Source organism: Mobula hypostoma, chromosome 6, assembly GCF_963921235.1.
Source record: "Mobula hypostoma chromosome 6, sMobHyp1.1, whole genome shotgun sequence".
NCBI lineage: Eukaryota > Metazoa > Chordata > Chondrichthyes > Myliobatiformes > Myliobatidae > Mobula > Mobula hypostoma.
In genome coordinates, this window is record NC_086102.1 from 132,514,689 (window position 1) to 132,535,032 (window position 20,344).

Sequence of the window (20,344 nt, forward strand, 5' to 3'; positions counted from 1 at the left end):
GTAAGCCATATAGGCACTAATACACTGTTAGAATATAATAAAATTACAGAAGATATTAATACAGAAAAAAAAGTGATACAATGTAATTTAAACATAACATACTAAGGTAACATAATAGTATACTAATTTATATATATATATCTCTCTCTCTCAATAGAGAAAAGGAAAAAAAAACCCAAAAAAAAAACCCACTGTGCAACTAACTAAAAGCAAAGCAAAGCAATGGGCTAACTTGGAACCAAGTAGAGTTAAAGAACTTAAAATCACGTCCTCAAACCCGACCTCCATTAAAAACAGTAAAAAAAACAAGAAGGGTATATAAATATGGAGCAAAAAAGAGAAGAAAAAAAATTACATTAAATGAAAATATTGAATAAAAGATCTCCAGGTCTGTTCAAATTTAAGTGAGGAATCAAAGATTGCTTCTAATTTTCTCCAAATTCAAGCATAATATCGTCTGAGAAAACCAAAAAAAGGTGGTTGGAGCATTAAGCTCTTTCCAATGTTGTAAGATACATCTTTTTGCCATTAAAGTAAGAAATGCAATCATTCTACAGGCTGAAGGAGAAAGATTACTGGAAATTTTAGGTAGTCCAAAGATAGCAGTAATAGGATGAGGAGAGATATCCATATTCAATACCTTTGAGATAATATTAAAAATGTCTCTCCAAAAAGTTTCCAGAGTAGGACAAGACCAAAACATATGAGTTAAAGAGGCTATCTGCCCCGGACATCTATCACAAAAAGGATTATTATGAGAATAAAGGTGAGCTAATTTATCTTTGGACATATGTGCTCTATGAACAACTTTAAATTGAATTAGGGAATCTTTAGCACAGATAGAGGAAGTATTGACTAATTGTAAAATCTGCCCCCAATCATCCACGGAAATGATAGACCCCAATTCCTGTTCCCAATCTACCCTAATCTTATCAAATGGAGCTTTCCTAAGTTTCATAATAATATTATAAATCATAGCCGATGCACCTTTCTGACATGGATTAAGGTTAATTATAGTATCTAAAATGTATGTAGGAGGAAGCATTGGAAAAGAAGAAAGTATAGTACTTAGGAAATTTCTAACTTGTAGATATCTAAAAAAATGTATTCTCGATAAATTGTATTTATTAGATAATTGTTCAAAAGACATAAGGGAACCATCTAAAAATAAATCCAAAAACCGTGAAATACCCTTAGTCTTCCAAATTTGAAAAGCACGATCCATAAAAGAGGGAGGAAAAAATGTTACCTAAAATAGGAATCGCTAGCCCAAATTGGTTAAGATCAAAAAATCTTCTGAATTGAAACCAAATACGTAAGGTATATTTAACTATCGGGTTAGATACCTGTTTGAGGCGTTTCAAATCAAAAGGAAGAGAGGAACCTAAAATAGAGCCAAGTGTATAGCCCTGAACAGATTGTAATTCCAATGCTACCTATTTAGGAATGGATAGTATATCCTGGTCAAGTAACCAAAATTTCATATGTCGAATATTAATTGCCCAATAATAGAATCTAAAGTTAGGTAATGCTAAACCTCCATCTCTCTTAGCTTTCTGTAAATGTATTTTACCCAGTCTCGGGTTTTTATTTTGCCAAATAAATGAAGAAATTTTTGAGTCAACTTTATCAAAAAAAGATTTTGGAACAAAAATCAGTAATGCCTGAAATATATATAGAAATTTTGGCAGAAAAAACATCTTAACTGCATTAATACAACCAATCAAAGTTAAATATAAAGGAAACCATTTAGATGAAAGTTGAATAATATGGTCAATTAAGGGTAAAAAGTTAATCTTAAATAAATCTTTGTATTTACAAGTAATTTTAATCCCAAGATATGAAAAATAATTATTAATCAATTTAAACAGAAAGTTATGATATAAGGGAAGTTGTTTATTAATCGGGAAAAGTTCACTCTTACTAAGATTTAATTTATAACCTGAAAAGAGACTAAATTGTGCTAATAAATCTAAAACAGCAGGGATGGATTTTGGAGGATTAGAAATATATAAAAGTAAGTCATCAGCATAGAGTGATACTTTATGGGACTTTAAGCCCCGAGTTATCCCAGTAATACTTGGAGATTCTCGAATGGCAATTGCAAGAGGTTCTAATGCAATATCAAATAATAACGGACTAAGAAGACAACTTTGTTGAGTACCTCCAAAAAGAGGGAAAAAAGGTGAGCTTAGAGAGTTAGTACGGACCGAGGCCACAGGAGAATGATATAACAGTTTGATCCAGGATATAAATTTCAAGCTAAAATTAAACATTTCAAGCACCTTAAATAAGTAAGGCCATTCTACTCTATCAAAAGCTTTCTCAGCATCTAAAGAGATAACACACTCAGGAACATTTTGTGAGGGGGTATAAACAATATTTAACAGTGTGCGAATGTTATAAAAAGAGTAACGACCTTTAATAAAACCCGTTTGGTCTTCCGAAATAATAAAAGGAAGTACTTTTTTAATCTGTTTGCTAATAACTTAGAAAAAATTTTAGAATCAACATTTAATAAAGATATTGGTCTATAAGATGCACATTGAGCAGGATCTTTATCCTTCTTTAATATTAGAGAGATTGACGCTCTATTGAAAGATTCGGGAAGTTTACCAAGTTTTAATGAAGCCTCGAAAACCCTACAGAACCAAGGGATTAATGAAGGTGCAAAACATTTATAAAATTCTACGGTAAACCCATCAGGGCCAGGAGCTTTCCCCAAGTTCACAGAGGAAATAACATTCTTAATCTCATCAGTGGTAATGAGAGTATCTAGTATAGAAGACATATCCTGTGAAATCTCAGGAAAGTCTAGGTTATCTAAAAAAAATCATTCATATATTTAGAGTCTCGAGGAGACTCTGATTGATATAAGGAAGAATAAAAATCAAAGAAGGTTTGATTAATCCCCGCATGATCAAGTATCAGTCGGTCATTTTGATTATAAATCTGATTAATTTGAGATTTAGCATAATTAGACTTCAATTGGTTAGCCAACAGTTTGCCAATTTTGTCACGGTGTACATAAAATTCACTTGTTTTCTTTAATTGGTTTACAATCGAGGACGAAAGCAATAAACTGTGTTCCTTTTGAAGTTCAGTTCTTTGTTTATATAACTCCTCAGAGGGAGCTGTAACATATTTCTTATCAATTTCCTTAATCTTGTCCACAATTACCAACTCCTCCTGCTTCAGCTTCTTCCTCAAAGCAGCAGAATACGAAATAATCTGACCACGAATATAAGCTTTAAAAGTATCCCAAAGAATGTTCACAGAAATATCCTCTGTATAGTTAATTGTAAAAAAAAGATCAATCTGTTCATTCATAAAGTTAACAAAGTCCGAGTCCTGAAGCAACAGTGAATTAAAACGCCATTGTCTATTATTTTGTGTATTGGCCTGAATTTTAATAGAAAGCTTAAGTGGAGCATGATCCGAAATGGTTATAGAGTCATAATCACATTTAATCAGTGAAGAAATAAGACGAGAGTCAATAAAGAAATAATCAATTCTTGAATAGGAATGGTGAACATGTGGAAAAAAAAGAAAAATCTTTTTCCTGAGGATGCAAAAAACACCAAATGTCCGTCGACCCAGAATCAGAGAGGAATGAATTAATCTAAGTTGCAGATTTATTAGGTAAGGTCCGTAGAGGAGCCGAACAGTCCAAAGCTGGAGATAAACAGGTATTAAGATCTCCGCCCCAGATCAATGAAAACTCATTCAAATTCAGAAACTGATTGAATAACGATTTATAAAATTCCGGACAGTCCATATTGGGAGCATAAACATTAACCAAAACTACCTTTTTATTAAATAGTAGTCCACTAACCAGTAGAAATCTCCATTTGGATCAGAGATAATATCATGTTGTATAAAAGTAACTGAGGAGTCTATAAAAATAGAGACGCCTCGAATCTTAGCGTGAGAGTTCAAATGAAACTGTTGTTCCTTCCAGAATTTAAAAAAAACGTAGTCTGTCCCCCCTCCGCACATGGGTCTCTTGTAAAAATAAAATTTGTGCTTTAAGTCTCCGGAACACTTTAAGAACTTTTTTCCTTTTAATAGGATGGTTAAGACCATTAGTATTCCAGGAGACAAAATTAATAATAGACTCCATAAACCCTAAAGTCAACCCGTAAAAAGGAGGATTGACGATAGGCTTGACCCACGAACCCGGAAAGGGAACAGAACAAATAAGAGATACCGGGAAGGAGAACGCAACCAATACTTCAATAGTATACATTGCCCAAGAAGAAAAAAACTAAAACGTGAAGCCCCTCCCACCACCCCCCACCCCATGACCCCAAGGCTAAATCTAAAACAGACCAGCCAGAAAGAAGCAAGCACTAAAACTACCCCCATGACTTCCGATAGACGCTCCCTAAAATAAAGTGTAAATATAAAAAAGATCAGCTAGTTATAAAACAATAAAAGAATAAAAGTAAATCAATTAAAACAAACACTTAATATAACAGAGAAAAAGCCAGAAAATATAAAAAAACCTGCAACAAACCCCAGACCCTATGAATAAACAAAAAAATGAAATTATTAACATAAACTAATTATGAAAACCTACAAAAAAAAGATTTAAAAACTACAAAATTTAAGGCCTCAAAGGAAATACGTAGAATGACACTGAGGGAATAACCACCCAGAATCCCCTGGGAAAAAGAAAGGAATGATGCAGATAGAAAGAAAGTTTAGCAACCATATTAATTAATCAAAAATAAACTTTTCTGCCATATAAGGCAAAAAAAAATTAAGGCCGACAAATTCACAACCTCCGATCAAACGGAGATAGTTAAAAATTACGATTAAGATGTTGAAGGTGAAAATTGATCCAGATAACTCTGGGCATCCGATGGAGATTCAAAAAAACGGAGGGCTCCATCCAACGTACGAATCCTTAGACGTGCTGGGTAAAGCAGCGCTGGTTTTAAATCCATCTTGTAGAGTTCCGACATCACAGATCTGTAACGAACCCGCTGATCCCGAATTGGTTTGCTGAAATCCTCCACGAATCGGAACTTAAGATCCAAAAAATCAATGTAACCTTTAGATCGAACGAAACGAAACAGTTTCTCCTTGTCTTGAAAGTAATGAAAACGTAAGATGACATGTCGAGGTTTATCTGACTTAGACGAGTATGATGGAACTCTGTGAACACGATCCAGTAACGGTGGTTGGTCAGGAAATGCATCTTTTAAAAGTTGAGAAAAATACTTCATAGGGTTGTCAGATTCCACAGCTTCACGCACACCAATCATTCGAAGATTCTGCCGTCGCATTCTGGATTCTAAGTCAGAGTTTTTAAAGGTCAGAAAGTCAAGCTTCTTCTTCATTAATTAATTGTTTCTTCGATTTTCTCCATCTTGAGTTCATTTTGTTGCGTGGATTTTTGAAGATTAGATATAGCCGACTGATGTTCTGTGATAGATGTTTGTATTTTATCGATTGAATCGGCAATTTTCTGGAAATTAATTGAAATTTCCGCACGAATCAGCTCCGTAATAGAGGTTGAAATTTCCCTTTGAATTAGATCCGATATAGCTTTCAAAGTCACCGGTGGTTCAGTCGGAGAAAAATCGGTACCTTTCGGTCTAACCGGAGGTTTGCCGTCCTTCCCGTTTTTTCCATTCTTAGACATAGCAGACCTTAAAAGCATCCGATTATCAAAGAGCCCAATTTAGTCGATGCCTTAATGGTTAATTAAAATATAGCTGATCATAAGAAGAAAAACTCAGAGGTAATGGAGCGAGTCAAGAACACGACTTCACTCCATGAGCTCTACCGGAAGTCCTCCAGCAAGATGAGTTCTCAGGTATCGGAAAAGACTAAAAGAGCTCGTAAGGGTGTTACACTTAGCGTAAAACTAGACATAATTAATCGTTTCGATTGTGGTGAACGAAGTAAGGACAAAGTGAGTTTGGCTTGTGGAAGTTGAAGAGGTTTTGGCATCCCATGACCAAGAACTGATAGATGAAGAGCTGATGCAGTTGGAAGAGGAAAGGATAACAATCGAAACCGAATGCAGTAGCGAACGGACCGAAAGTGAAGTCGTCCAGGAACTGAACGTGAAGCAACTGCATGAGATTTTCGCTACAATGATTGCAGAAAAGTATGATTTTAATTTTGAAAGGGTACGTAGGTTTAGGGCATATTTGCAGGATGGTTTGAGTGCTTACAAAGAACTGTTTGATAGAAAAATGTGTGAGGCTAAGCAGTCAAGCATACTGTTGTTTTTCAAGCCTTCCACATCAGTCACAGCAGACGACGAACCTCGACCTTCGACATTGAGGCAGGCAGACATAGAGGAAGATGACCTGCCTGCCCTGATGGAAACAGACGACGATGAGATGACACCCCAGGGTCCCCAACCTCCAGGCTGCGGATCGATACATTGCCATGAAGAACGCAGCAATGCAGCGGTAGCCGGCATGCACCCAGCACATCTTTAAGAAAATAACCAAAATAAACAAGCGAATTAATTAGGTGCCGCCCGGCACATAAATGTCGGCCCAGATCAGAGAGTGCTTGCATGAGATTTTCGCTGTGGTGGACAGTGTGGCAGTGATTGTAGAAATGTATTTCTACTTTATATAGGCTGTGTATTTGTCATATCATTCCTGCTTTTACTATATGTTACTGTTATTTTAGGTTTTATGTGTTATTTGGCATGATTTGGTACATTATTATTTGGGTCTGCGAACGCTCACAAATTTTTTCCACATAAATAAATGGTAATTGCTGCTTCACTTTACGACATTCCGGCTTACGAACCGTTTCATAGGAACGCTCTACCTTCGGATGGCGGGGGAAACCTGTATAGTATACATACTTTGATTTTAAATTTGAACTTCGAACTTTCCCATCATTTGGATCCAACCAGTCTTCCAGGTGAAATGGCAATTTGCACACTTTTCTTTCAACATGTGGTACTCAGTGTGGCCTCCTTGACATAGCAGAAATTGAAAGCAGGCTAGGTCACAAATTTGCAGAGCCTTCATGTTTAGCTTCTGGATGACCTCAAAAGGTAATTGCTTCTAGATGCTTGCCACTTCTTCATCCAAAATGACTTATCTACCTCCTCCTGCACTGCTATCATGAAGTTCAATGTAAGCATGAGGAACATATGAAACGCCATATCCTTCCAGACTCGATATTGAATTCAACAACTTCAGATAGCCTGCTTTTTCTGTGTATATCAGGACTGGCCAATTCTGCTGAAAGTCATCCACTTGCAACACTGACTTAGCTTTCCTTTTCCCACTGGTACAGTTTCACTTACAGGCATTTGCTACTTTTTAAATAATCTCTAACTGCCTTCATTAATCTACCAGCCAGACAGCTTCAACAACACACACCATCTTGGCTTTGCACTGTCTCTGTTCCACCCATGCAGCCCCATATTTTAACTTGTTTTCTCATGTTTCCAGTTCTGATGAAAGATCTCCATATTGAAACATTAACTTTGACTATTTCTTTGCAAGCGATGCCTCACCAGCATTTTCAATTTGTACTTCAGACTTCCAGCACCTTGTAATTAACTCAGCCTAAATCTATCCATGTAACCTTCAGTTGTCCATACTATCAAATCTTCCAACTTCAATCTTTTTTGTTTGTTATTAAATGCAAATATTGCCCCTTAGGACTTATTTACCTGCTTAATAGCACTGAGCAGATATTTTCAATGGATAATCATATACTGATTTTCTTTTTACACTCGTCAACAAACTCTTATGTAAAGTCATTGTAACACCTTGTGCTAATGTACACCGCATACAAGTCCTGCATTGTCTAGTTCTCATTCCGTGATCCTGTCCATTGGAATCTGCTGTGTCTCTACAGTGGACACCTGGCACAATGATTTGTTGCCACCTTACAGGAATGTCTTTGCATCATCTATGGAAATATAAACAAAAAATGACCCACTTGTTGCCAATTCCAGAGAACTGACACCTTTCATTTCTCAGCCAACTTGATTTTCAGTGCAGTATTTTCCCCAATTACAAAACCAATGCTCCCAGTCTATTATTATCAGTTCATGCTCAATCCATTTCTGAATGCATACATAAACAATATTCCAGGTGCCAAGTGAACTGCTAGATGTCAACTCAATCAAAGAGAAACATTTTAACCAAAAGTATCTGGAAGCCTTATTTTTGTGTGCAGTCTTTCTTAAGTCTATGCAATGCTGAACACACTTTCCTTCCACCATCCATCGGCTGACAATACCCTACAATCACCTAAAGAGCCAGCAAATGAGCTGTTCAGAACCTATAAATAAACATGCATAACACATCTCTTCAAAATCTTTCTTTGTAGAATTTATTTTCTATGTGGTATAGTCACAGTAGATTAACATGTATAGTGTGTCTCCATGCAACACCCTTTCTGTATCTATCAATTTTGATTTATTTCAATCTGGTTAGTAATTAATAATAGCAACAGACAACTTCTGTTGCACAAGTGGTGGAATTTCTGATAACAGCAGCAAAATAAACTGAGGAAATTGTGTGGCACCTAGCTCTTGACACCCACACCCCATGAAAATCAATACCTCTGCAGAGGTTGCAGTAAGGAGTAGATGGTACAAAAATTAAAGATAAGCAGAAAGACCAATTTACCTGGCAGACTGGAAGAACTGGATCCGGATTTCATACTTGCACTGGACAGGGATGACCACTCATATGCAGCTTCAGCCCGTTTCACAGCATCTTGATAGTTGTCATATAACTGTTTCCCATACTGACGAACAGAGGTATAAAGAGTATTACTATCTCATTGTGCATTTCCAAAGAGGTACATATACAGTGAGTAAAATACTGGACTGACAATCCAAAAGCTTGCAGACGAATCAAATACAACCAAATCTCACCAGGACAACTGGGGAGATTTAACAAGGCCACTACAGACTAAAGAAATATTCTTTCATTTTGGTGGTAATTGCCAGACTCATAATTTTAGGTCAGGTGAGGAATATTCTATCAAATAACTAAAGTTCTCCGCTCCATTGGAAGATTTTTTAAAAAAGCATGTCACTCATCCTATCAGCTAGTTACCTTGGCAATGCGAATGCCATTCACCCATTGGTGAAGGGTTCTGAGGTCATCACAACAGAGGTACTTAATGTATTGAGACTTCTTCTGTATCTGAGGATGCTACACAGGGAGAAAGAAAAACTTTTTATTCATCACAATAAACAAAAATGTCTAAAAAAAATTCCCCAATTAAGCTAGAAACATTAGTACTACATAACAAGCATTATACATTTATATTAAAGTATTGGCTTATTATCACATATAGCACAGATAAATTTGGTGAAAGGTTTTTGTTTGCATGCAATCCAGTCAAATCATGCCCTATGTACAGTTCTGTGCAAAAGTCTCAGGCACACTTATATTACTAAGGTGCCCAAGACACTTGCACAGTACTGTAAATACATCAAATTAGTAAAAAGAAAAAAGAATGCTAGGTACAGTGGTGCAGATACAAGAAAATGCAGTGCTGGTAAACAAATGAAGTGCAAGGATGACTTTGAGGTAGAAATTGTGAGATCAAGTATTCATCTTTCAAATCTGGTGGTATGTGCTTTGAAGTCCCTGTATCTTCTGCCTGATGGAAGGGCTTGGAGGAACAAGAGAGAATGATTGGGTTGGGAAGAGTGGTTGATTATGCTGGTCACTTTCTCAAGGCAATCTTTGCAAAAAATGGTGTCGTTAAACTTTTCCTACTTTTGAAAAATTTTGAGAGACAAAGTAACTTTGACAAATTGTGTAGAGAGCTAGAAAAGCTTTCAGGAATACAGTTTTGACTGCAGATATGGATTTATCTTTAACTGCTGATGTGATACTGCCACTCGATTTTTTCAATGTCCTTACTGAGTCTAATCTACTCTGCACTGAATTTGCAGAATTCTATTCAGCAAGAACTACTCCCAACATTGTCATCATGCATGTTGCTAAAGATGCTGGTATTGTGCTTTATGAAATAAAATCTACTTTACAAAGGCCAAAACTCTTCTCTCAAAACTTTCTCTGGGCCATGATGCCACCACTGAATACCAGACTAATGTCTACCTGGTATCTCTGACCTCATTACCTTGAGGGGAAATGAGGACAGAGATGCAAGGTAGACAGTACCACAGTCTTCATACTCTCTACCTTCATAGTACTCTAAAAGCATTAAAGCCCACTTCTATGCACCTTTTCTACAGAGACTAAAGTGTAGCTCCACTGTTCTTTTGCCAAGAACTTACTTCTTCCTTCTTTGACTCTAGTCTTTCTTTCCATGTTCAGTCTCCTCCCATATATTTCAGTAACATCTCTGATGCCCTCCACAATTTTAATGGCTTATTATAAAAATCCACATCTCCATCCTATTTTACAGAAGACTTTCCTTAACCTGTTCTTAAACAGAGAACCTGTGTCCCTCTTTAGAGACATAAGGAAGCGCAAATGATGGAATCTAATGCAAAAAAACAAGAGGTTGGAAGAACTCGTGGGTCAAGCAGCATTTGTAGAGGAAAATGGACAGTTGACATTTTGGGTCAAGACTCTTCATTTGGACTGAAAATGCTGACCGTCTTTTCTCTTCACATTTGCTGCCTGACCCACTATATTCCTCCAGTTTCATTTATCTGTCACCTTTTGTCTACCTGAACTTCATATTACAATGAAATACTTCAGCTCCATTCACTTCCTTTAAATCAAATGTATAGCTATAGAATACATGGAAGAGAGTGAGTGTGTGTACGTATACACACACACACACACACACACACACACACACACACACACAGTAATTCACATTTTTTTCCCTCTCAGTATGTATTGCATTGTACTGCTGCCACAAAATAAAATCTCACAACATATGTCGGTGATGTTTAACCTGATTTTGAATCTCTCTCTATCCCCTTGTCCTTTAATAATTCATTCAGTTTAATTTCAGTCTCCACTCACTCCTAACATTCCTTAACAATCCAACCAGTTTAATCCCACTCATTCCCTCCAAATAGTGCAAGACAATCTCTCCAGCCCAATGCCATCAGAACCCTGCTTGAGCTCACTTCCCGTTAGCATGTTGTGCTTGATGTTGTTTTGGCACTGTGCCAGTAATGACCATCTCCAGAATAACGGTCCTCCTGCTGCTCCCTCCTCTTCTGAGTCAGTAAAGGATAATGCTCGGGAACTACAGGACAAATATTATCCCTGCAGTCATCTACTAAACTTGCCCCTACCAAATAGAGGCAGGCAGGCAGTCAACCTGCTCAGAATCAATTCAACTGGAATAAAAATGTACAGACACTGCAGCTGCCACATTGCATTGGCTTTCTGGGAATAACATGGGGAGAAATGCAGACAATGATCACTGGCCCACTGGCATTTACCGCAGAGATCAGCACGTGGTGTGGGGAGTTGGACAGGAAGGAAACCGGCACGATTAGCCACTGTGGCCATTTTGGGACTCGGAGGAGTTGGCAAATACAAAGTATAGAGGCAAAGGTATTGCTGCTGGTTGGGGGGGGGGGGGAGGCAGATGACAGCCTCAGTTGAGTTTTTCAGGAGATAAACTACAGACTTATCTAAGAGGTTATCTAGCTTAGGTGAAAAGTAGAAAGGCCAAGGAGAACCGGTGGGATCGAGAGTGATGAAATAAAAGAGGCCTGTCAAGGAAAGGAGGTCTAATGGTGGTAAAGAAAATAAAAAAGATAAAAGGGGAAAAAGAGCACATATGGGTCAAAGTAGCAAAATCTTCCTGGTGAAGCACAAATTAAATCTGCAGACTGCATTGATAAACTTTCAATGTAGTTCAAATTTACTTTGCATGCTAAAACCAGAACTGGGATTGTGGGGAAAGGGGCAGTCTTAAATAGTCCAAGTAAGGAAACTGGGTAAGAAAGAAGATTGGCAGTAACTATTAGGAATATTATGAAAAAGAGGACTTAAAATCACAGCTCAAGTTTTCCAGGTATACCCTCATGGTGACAGGGCAGAGGAGCTATAGTTCATATGACTAGATCGTTGGTACGGAAGGTGGAAGTGAATACATTTTTGAAAGATTGAGTAAAATTGGGGGCTACAGGAACTGGCACAGAAAAGGAGTTGAGGCCAACATGAAGCAGCCATGGTCAAATTGAATGGTGGGGCAGGCTTGAGTTGCTTGCTACTGTTCCTGTTCTCTTGTGAGCCAGTGGTGCTGGACCAGCTGAGAGACAGTTTTCCCAGAGTGATTAAAAGAAAATAAAAAGAGCTTTTTATTATCCTGAGAGGTTTCAGGCAGTTGCTGTTCCTTAGCTTGCCTCTGATCAGCAGGAAACCCTGCTATAGCTTTGGAGAGATGCAGAAGAAATGGCAAAAATTAATATAAACTGTCCTCAAAACACGACTGCTGATCACTTGTTCCCGACTGTGCCAGAACTTCTCAGGTAGTCTTTTTCTGCTTTGAAATAGAATTACACACAAATACAATTTCTCAACAGATTATTTTTTCCAAAATCTGCAATTCAACAATATTTAATTCTCGAGTTCTTTGAATAGATCACACAAGCACTTTACATTAAGATAATGGGATATGGAATTTGAATTGAATCAAAGAGGCAGAGATCAAAGTGTAGGACTATTCTCCAACTTCAATGGTATGCCAAGAGGTGGCTGAGTTGGGTTGAATTTAATGAAATGATAATCTGGTCCCATTAAGTGAGAGAACCATGTTGAAATTTACCTAGCAACTCAAAATGGGGGTATGGCAAATGGTCAAAGGCTGGGGCAGGTTAAGATATGTGTGCAGAGAAGGAGAAAGCAATACATAATAATGTTTGAGGATTAAGAGGAATCTAAATCATCCAAAATAGTACATGTAAATGACAGCAAAGCAAATTTTTTTGTGTATACCTGGGTAAATAACTAACATGCAAAACACAGCGGAGTTATAATGGAAGTAGAATGCAGCTGGGACTACGGGAGTTGTAACAAGGCAAGGGAGTCTGGAAATGAGATAGGCGACCCAAGGCACACACACCAAGGGACAATTGCTTTAACTAACTTCAAAGTATCATTGGTTGGTATATTTGAAGTTTCTATTTACTTTTAACACCTCGTTTGTGAATAGCAATTGATCTTGCAAGTAAGGCGTTCAAATGTTTTACCAAATGGTCAATATCCATAACTCAGGGGTCCCCAACCTTTTTTGCATTGCGGACCGGCCGACCCGGGGGGGGGGGGGTAGGGTTGCCAACGGACAAGAGTAGCAGTCAAATACGCTGTGTTTACCCCGAGAAAGACTACCATGACCATGAAGCCCTGCACGGGCACCTGTGTTTGCATGCGTGTATGTGCCAATTTTTTCTTCTACAAATCGTTTTTGGCTATTCTGTTTGGGGGGGGGTGTTAATCACGACCAGAATATAGGTGATAAGTGGCTAATACACTCAATTTCGTTTCTAAAAGGGTTTATCTAATAAATTTAATATTAAACACACAGCGCATATTTTCCTCACATGAATGTAGTGATAAATCAATTATCAGGGGAGGACAGGGGAGCTTGAAGTAAGTGTTGAATGAACTTCCAGTAGAAGTGGTAGAGGCAGGTTTGGTATTATTTCAGAAAAATTGGATGGGTATATGGACAGGAAAGGAATGGAGGGTTATGGGCTGAGTGCAGGTCGGTGGGACTAGGTGAGAGTAGCGTTCGGCATGGACTAGAAGGGCAGAGATGGCCTGTTTCTGTGCTGTAATTGTTATATGGTTATATAAGTCACTTATAAGTCAATAGCATCATAACGTTTTAAGTAACGTTTGGATATTAAACACACAGCACATATTTTCCCCGTATGAACATATAAAATCATTGCAACACACCAATATTGCTGAATCAGTGGGAGCCCTGGGCTTGTTTCCCTGCAACAAGACGGTCCCATTGAGGGGTGATGGGAGAGTGATACTCGAACGGGGATCCTTATGTCCAGTCTATTTCACAATTTAGTTTTCATTGCATTCATTGCAGAGATATGTTGGAAATGGAAGCAACGTTTTCAGTGCTTTCGTGGCTATCTCAGGATATTTCGCCTTGACTTTGATCCAGAATGCCAGCAGAGATGTCATGCCAAACATACTTTTCAGCCTGCCGTCATTTGCAAGCTCAAGGAGTTGATCTCCTTCCCCCGCTGACATGGATGACACGTGCGTAATGATCTCGCGTGCATTCAATCTCAACAGTGGCCGTGACAGGGAATGAGGAAAGGTGCAGCTGACTCCTATCGCCAAATCATATGGTTTCCTCGCGGCCCGGTAGCACATGCTTTGCGGCCCGGTACCAGTCCACAGCCCGGTGGTTGGGGACCACTGCAGTAACTGATAAGCCAATTATCGCTAAAAAAAATAACATTTTTTCTGTCCTGGCTTCGGAGCAGTGTGGTGACTGTTCTCCTCGTGCACAAGTAAAATAAAGTATGATTGAGGAATGAATGAGTTTCAGAGTCCAGTTTATCAGCAATGATAGTCACTTGGCGGTTTCACCAAGATGGCTAACCCTTGACTTTGTTATATGGGAAAAAGGAATTTTCACCCAGTATCTGATCAGTTCTAAATCCTAGGCTGCGCATTGATAAAGGGACTGAGTCTGCTGTTGGAACCCACATTTCCTCTTGTATGGAGCAGTCAAGGTATACCAACACTTTAGTTGCCGACATAGAAAAGTTGCCCTGGTCTGGGACGGATCTCAGAGGAAGCACAAGATAAAGTTGCTGTGGTCCAGGTCAGATCCCACGCGAATTCAATAAATGTCTGAGTAAAAAAAGGAATTCTGAAATGTGAGAGTCTGTGTGCATTCCTGCATCTGTGTGTGCATGAATAGCAGTGTGAAAGTCCCCAGCCCCAGACCTCCAAAGGACTCAGGTAGGGTGCACGTTTGTACATTATGGATCAGAAAGCATTAAGTATGCTGAGAAGTATATTTTATGGGTGGAATGAATTAAGTGAGTGTCTGCAGACGTGTTGCTAGTTAAGGGAAAATGAGAGAAGAGTGCAGAATTTCTGTTTGTTCAGTGTAAATGTGAAATACAAAAACAGATGAATCTTATAAAAAGGCAGAGAAAGTGAACAAAAGTTAAAGGAAAAGACACAGAAAGAATAGGCAAAGTATAATAGCAAACACAAGAAAGTCTTCAGATGCTGGAAAGCCAAAGCAACACACACAAAATGCTGGAGGCACCCAGTAGGTCAGACAGAATCTATAGAAATGAATAAACAGTCGATGTTTTGGGCTGGTACTCTTCTTGAGGACTGGAAAGGAAGGGGAAGATGCCAAAACAGAAAGGTGGGGGGCGGGGGGGAAGGAGGACCAGCAAGAAGATGGCAGGTACAGCCAGGTAGGTGGGAAACAGAAAGGGGTAATCTGATAGGAGAGGAGAGTGGACCAGGGGAAATGGGGAAGGAAGGGCACTGGAGGAGATGATAGACAGGTGAGAAGAGGTAAGAGGCCAGAGTGGGGAATAGAAGAGGAGGAGGAGGGGGAAAAATTACCGGAAGGAGAAATTCTATTAGATTGGAGGCTACCTGGACAGAATATGAGGTGTTGCTTCTCCACCTTGAGAATAGGCTCATCGTGTCAAAAGAAACCAAACGATCATGGACCAGCATGTCAGAACAGGAATGGAGATAGGAATTAAAATTGTTGGCCATGAGAAAATTCCGCCTTTGGCAGAATAAATGGAGGTGCTCAACAGCAATACAAGTATAATAATGCCTACTTCAGTGACTGAAGTAAAAACAATTGGCACTAAAGTCTGAGGATGAACTAGAATGACGAGAACCTGCTGTACCCCTGACCTCCCCAGACACAGTTACCACAAAGCCATGCCAAGTGGTGCCTCGTGAGTACTCAGTGAAGCCAGCGTCAGCCGATGACTTGCCACAGTTCCCAACAGCACTACGGGAGACAGGAGGCAGAGGGGTGTAGAGAGGAAGAGCGATATGTTAATTTAAATGTACCTGGAACTGATCGAGTAGAAATTCTAAGAAAATACTTCCCCTTGCACTGCAGATTGGCATTCATAAAAAAAAGACAATAGAAACATAGAAAACCTAATTTAAAGTTGTTCATAGAGCACATATGTCCAAAGATAAATTAGCTCGCTTTTATTCTCATATTAATCCTTTTTGTGATAGATGTCCGGGGCAGATAGCCTCTTTAACTCATATGTTTTGGTCTTGCCCTACTCTGGAAACGTTTTGGAGAGACATTTTTAATATTATCTCCAAGGTATTGAATATAGATATCTCTCCTCACCCTATTACTGCTATCTTTGGACTACCTAAAATTTCCAGTAATCTTTCTCCTTCAGCCCGTAGAATGATTGCATTTCTTACTTTAATGGCGAAAAGATGTATCTTACAACATTGGAAAGAGCTTAATGCTCCAACCACCTTTTTTTGGTTTTCTCAGACGATATTATGCTTGAATTTGGAGAAAATTAGAAGCAATCTTTATGACTCCTCATTTAAATTTGAACAGACCTGGAGATCTTTTATTCAATATTTTCATTTAATGTAATATATACCCTTCTTGTTTTTTTACTGTTTTTAATGGAAGTCGGGATTGAGGACGTGATTTTAAGTTTAACTCTGTTTGGTTCCAAGTTAGCCCATTGCTTTGCTTTGCTTTTAGTTAGTTGCACGGTGGGTTTTTTTGGGGTTTTTTTTTCCTTTTCTCTATTGATATATATATAAAAATTAGTATACTATTATGTTACCTTGGTACGTTATGTTTAAATTACATTGTTTGTATCATTTTCTTTTGTATTAATATCTCCTGTAATTTTATTATATTTTAACAGTGTATTAGTGCCTATATGGCTTACCTTTTTGTATACAAATTCAATAAAAAGATTTTAAAAGAAAGAAAGAAACATAGAAAACCTACAGCACAATACAGGCCCTTCAGCCCACAAAACTGTGCCAAACATGTCCTTACCTTAGAAATTACCTAGGATTACCCACAGCCCTCTATTTTTCCAAGGTCCATGTACCTATCCAGGAGTCTCTCAAAAGACCCTATTGTATCTGTCTCCACCACTGTCGCCGGCAGCCCATTCCACATACTCAGCACTCTCTGCGTAAAAACCTTACCCCTGACATCTCCTCTGTACCTACTTCCAAGCACCTTAAAACTGTACCCTCTCATGCTAGCCATTTCAGCCCTGGGAAAAGGCCTCTGACTATCGACACAATCAATACCTCTCATCATCTTATACACCTCTATCAGGTCACCTCTCATCCTCCGTCGCTTCAAGGCTACCAGAACTGAGCACAGTACTCCAAGTGGGGTCTGACCAGGGTCCTATATAGCTGCACATTACTTTTCGGCTCCTAAACTCAATCCCACGACTGATGAAGGCCAATGCACCGTATGCCTTCTTAACCACAGAGACAACCTGCGCAGCAACTTTGAATGTCCTATGGCCTCGGACCCCAAGATCCCTCTGATCCTCCACACTGCCAAGAGTCTTACCATTAATACTATATTCTGCCATCATACTTGACCTACCAAAATGAACCACTTCATTCTTAGCTTGGTTGAATTCTATCTGCCACTTCTTAGCCCAGTTTTGCATCTTATCAATGTCCTGCTGTAACTTCTGACGGCCCTCCACACTATCCACATCTCCAACCTTTGTGTCATCAGCAAACTTACTAACCCATCCCTCCACTTCCTCATCCAGGTCATTTATAAAAATCACGAAGAGTAGGGGCTCAGAACAGATCACTGAGACACACCCTCTGTAGTCTCATCGTTAATGAACATCTAAAAATTCATGTGTAAACGTCCCACCACAGACGTAAGGCTCACTGGTCTATAATTACCCAGACTATCCCTACTACCTTTTTTGAACAAGGGGACAACATTCGCCTCCCTCCAATCCTTCGGTACCATTCCCGTGGACAACGAGGACATAAAGATCCCAGCCAGAGGCTCAGCAATCTCTTCTCTCGCCTCGTGGAGCAGCCTGGAGAATATTCCGTCAGGCCCCGGGGACTTATCTGTCCTAATGTATTTTAACAACTCCAACACCTCCTCCACCATATGGTTCATGTGACTCACTTGTGACTGGTATTATTTTTGTTTTGAACAGCATCGATATATCTTAGATAAAGCTATACTAAATGATGATTATATAGTTCTTTGATTCATGTTAACATACATGGAAATGGGACGGGGGACACGGTGGGGGTAAAAACATGGGGATGTCCATGAGAGGTACGTTTTGTTTGTGGATAGCCTGGCCACTGTGCTCGAAGATTCCTCAGTGTCAAGGCAACTTTGGTAGCAATTTGCGCCTCCACTGTAGACTCCAGTACCATAGACTATGCAGTTGAAACAACCACTTCTCCCTCCCCATCATCCTCAACGTGGGTGCCTCCCCAGGGCTGTAACTTGGCTCACACAAAACCACACGGCCAAACACCCAAGTAATCACATTGTCAAGTTCATTGAAGACATGACAGTGGTGGGGCTTATCACCAACAACGGTGAGACTACAGAGAGAAGTAGAAGAGCTTGAGGCCAGGTACCAAGCATATAATCTCTTCCTCAATGTCAACGAGACAAAGGAGATGGTTATTTACTTCAGAACTCCCACCATTCACACCCCTTTTTACATTGGCGGCACAGCAGTGGAAACTGCGAACTATTTTAAACTTCTAGGAGTGTACATCTTGCACAACCTCTCATGGTCCCAGAACACATTCTACACAATCAGGAAAGCTCCCTGACACCTCTACTTTCTGAGGCTGAAGAAGACTGGACTATGCACATCTATATTTACATCATTCTACAGATGCACAGTAGAGAGCATACTGACAAGCTGCATTACTGCATGGTACGGAAGGCTCTACAACAGGTAGTCAAAATGGCACAACGCATCACTGGCACCAGCCTACTTGCCATCAAGGACATGCAGCACATACAGAAAGGTGCTGGAAAAGTGCTAGTAATATCATGAAGGGTTCCACCGACCCTGCTCATAGACTGTTTGTCTCACTGCCAACAGGGAAGAGGCTACATAGCATCCACTCCAGGACCACCAGACTCAAAAATAGCTACTTTATCCAAGCAACACCTCCACCCACTAACCCACCCCTCCACACCCCCAAATACTTTATTAGATCCTGTCAGTCACCTTATGGGCACACAGCTGGGCTATGCATAAGCTATTGTATGTATTTATACATATTTATTGTGTTTATTTATTTTTAAAAATCATACTATGTTTATTCTTGTGCTGCATCGGATCTAGAGTGACAATTACTTGGCTTTCCTTTACACTTGCATACTGGAAATAACATTAAACAATCTTGAATCTTACTTTAAATATCTCTTTCTGAACTGTACTTAAGAGATTGCAATATTTTAATCAGAATCAGATTTATTATCACTAGCATGTGTTGTGGAATTTGTTAACTTAGCAGCAGCAGTTCAATGCAATACATATAGAAGAGAAAAGTAATAATAAATAAGTAGATCAATCACAGTATACGTATACTGAATAGATTAAAAATCGTACAAAAACAGAAATAATGTATATTTAAAAAGTGAGGTAGTGTTCATGGGTTCAATGCTCATTTAGGAATTGGATGACAGAGGGGAAGAAGCTTTTCCTGAATCACTGAGTGTGTGCCTTCAGGCTTCTGTACCTCCTTCCTGAAGGTAACAGTGAGAAAAGGGCATGCCCTGTGCGCTGGGGGTCCTTAATAATGGATGCTGCCTTTCTGAGACACCACTCCTTGAAGATGTCCTGGGTACTGTGTAGGCTAATACCCAAGATGGAGCCAACTAAATTTATGACCCTCTGCAGCTTCTTTCAGTCCTGTGCAGTAGCCCCTCCCCCCCCCAAAAAACAGACAATGATGCAGAGATCAGAATGCCGATTGTAAAATGCCATGTGATGCAAGTCTTATGTCATTTTCTTTGGGAAAAATCCTAGTGGATATGTGGTGTGCAATTCATATACAGTAGCAGCTAAAGCAGCACAGCTATTTTCCTTCCTGTTCTGCTCAAGAGTTTAAATTAACAAAAGCCTGCACCTTGCAGTTGGTATCACTTTACGCTTTCGGAGTAACACATGACAATGGACAATTATGAAAATGTGGGTTTCTCACCTCTTTGGAACGCCGATAAAACACAGTGAATCTTTTCCTGCTTTTCAATTACTTACTACAGATGTTAATAACAAAAGGCTGGTACTAATTGGAATGATGAAATGACCACAGGGAAGAAACGAACTGACTCCTTTGCTAAAAAGTGTTAGAAAGGCCAAATGAGAGCTGACGTGGATACATGC

At 39.2% G+C, this 20,344-nt stretch overlaps 1 protein-coding gene across 9 annotated transcripts in view; it reads right to left on the reverse strand.

Annotated features, from left to right (window-relative positions):
• The window catches only part of raph1a (Ras association (RalGDS/AF-6) and pleckstrin homology domains 1a), a 197,605-nt gene that overhangs the window by 14,111 nt on the left and 163,150 nt on the right, over positions 1–20,344 (reverse strand). For all 9 annotated transcript variants that reach the window (XM_063051742.1, XM_063051745.1, XM_063051747.1 and 6 more), the window contains 2 exons: positions 9,069–9,167; positions 8,634–8,754 (listed from right to left, as the gene is read on the reverse strand). In XM_063051742.1, coding sequence (XP_062907812.1) covers positions 8,634–8,754; positions 9,069–9,167 — 220 coding nt within the window. The remainder of the gene's footprint in view (positions 1–8,633; positions 8,755–9,068; positions 9,168–20,344) is intronic.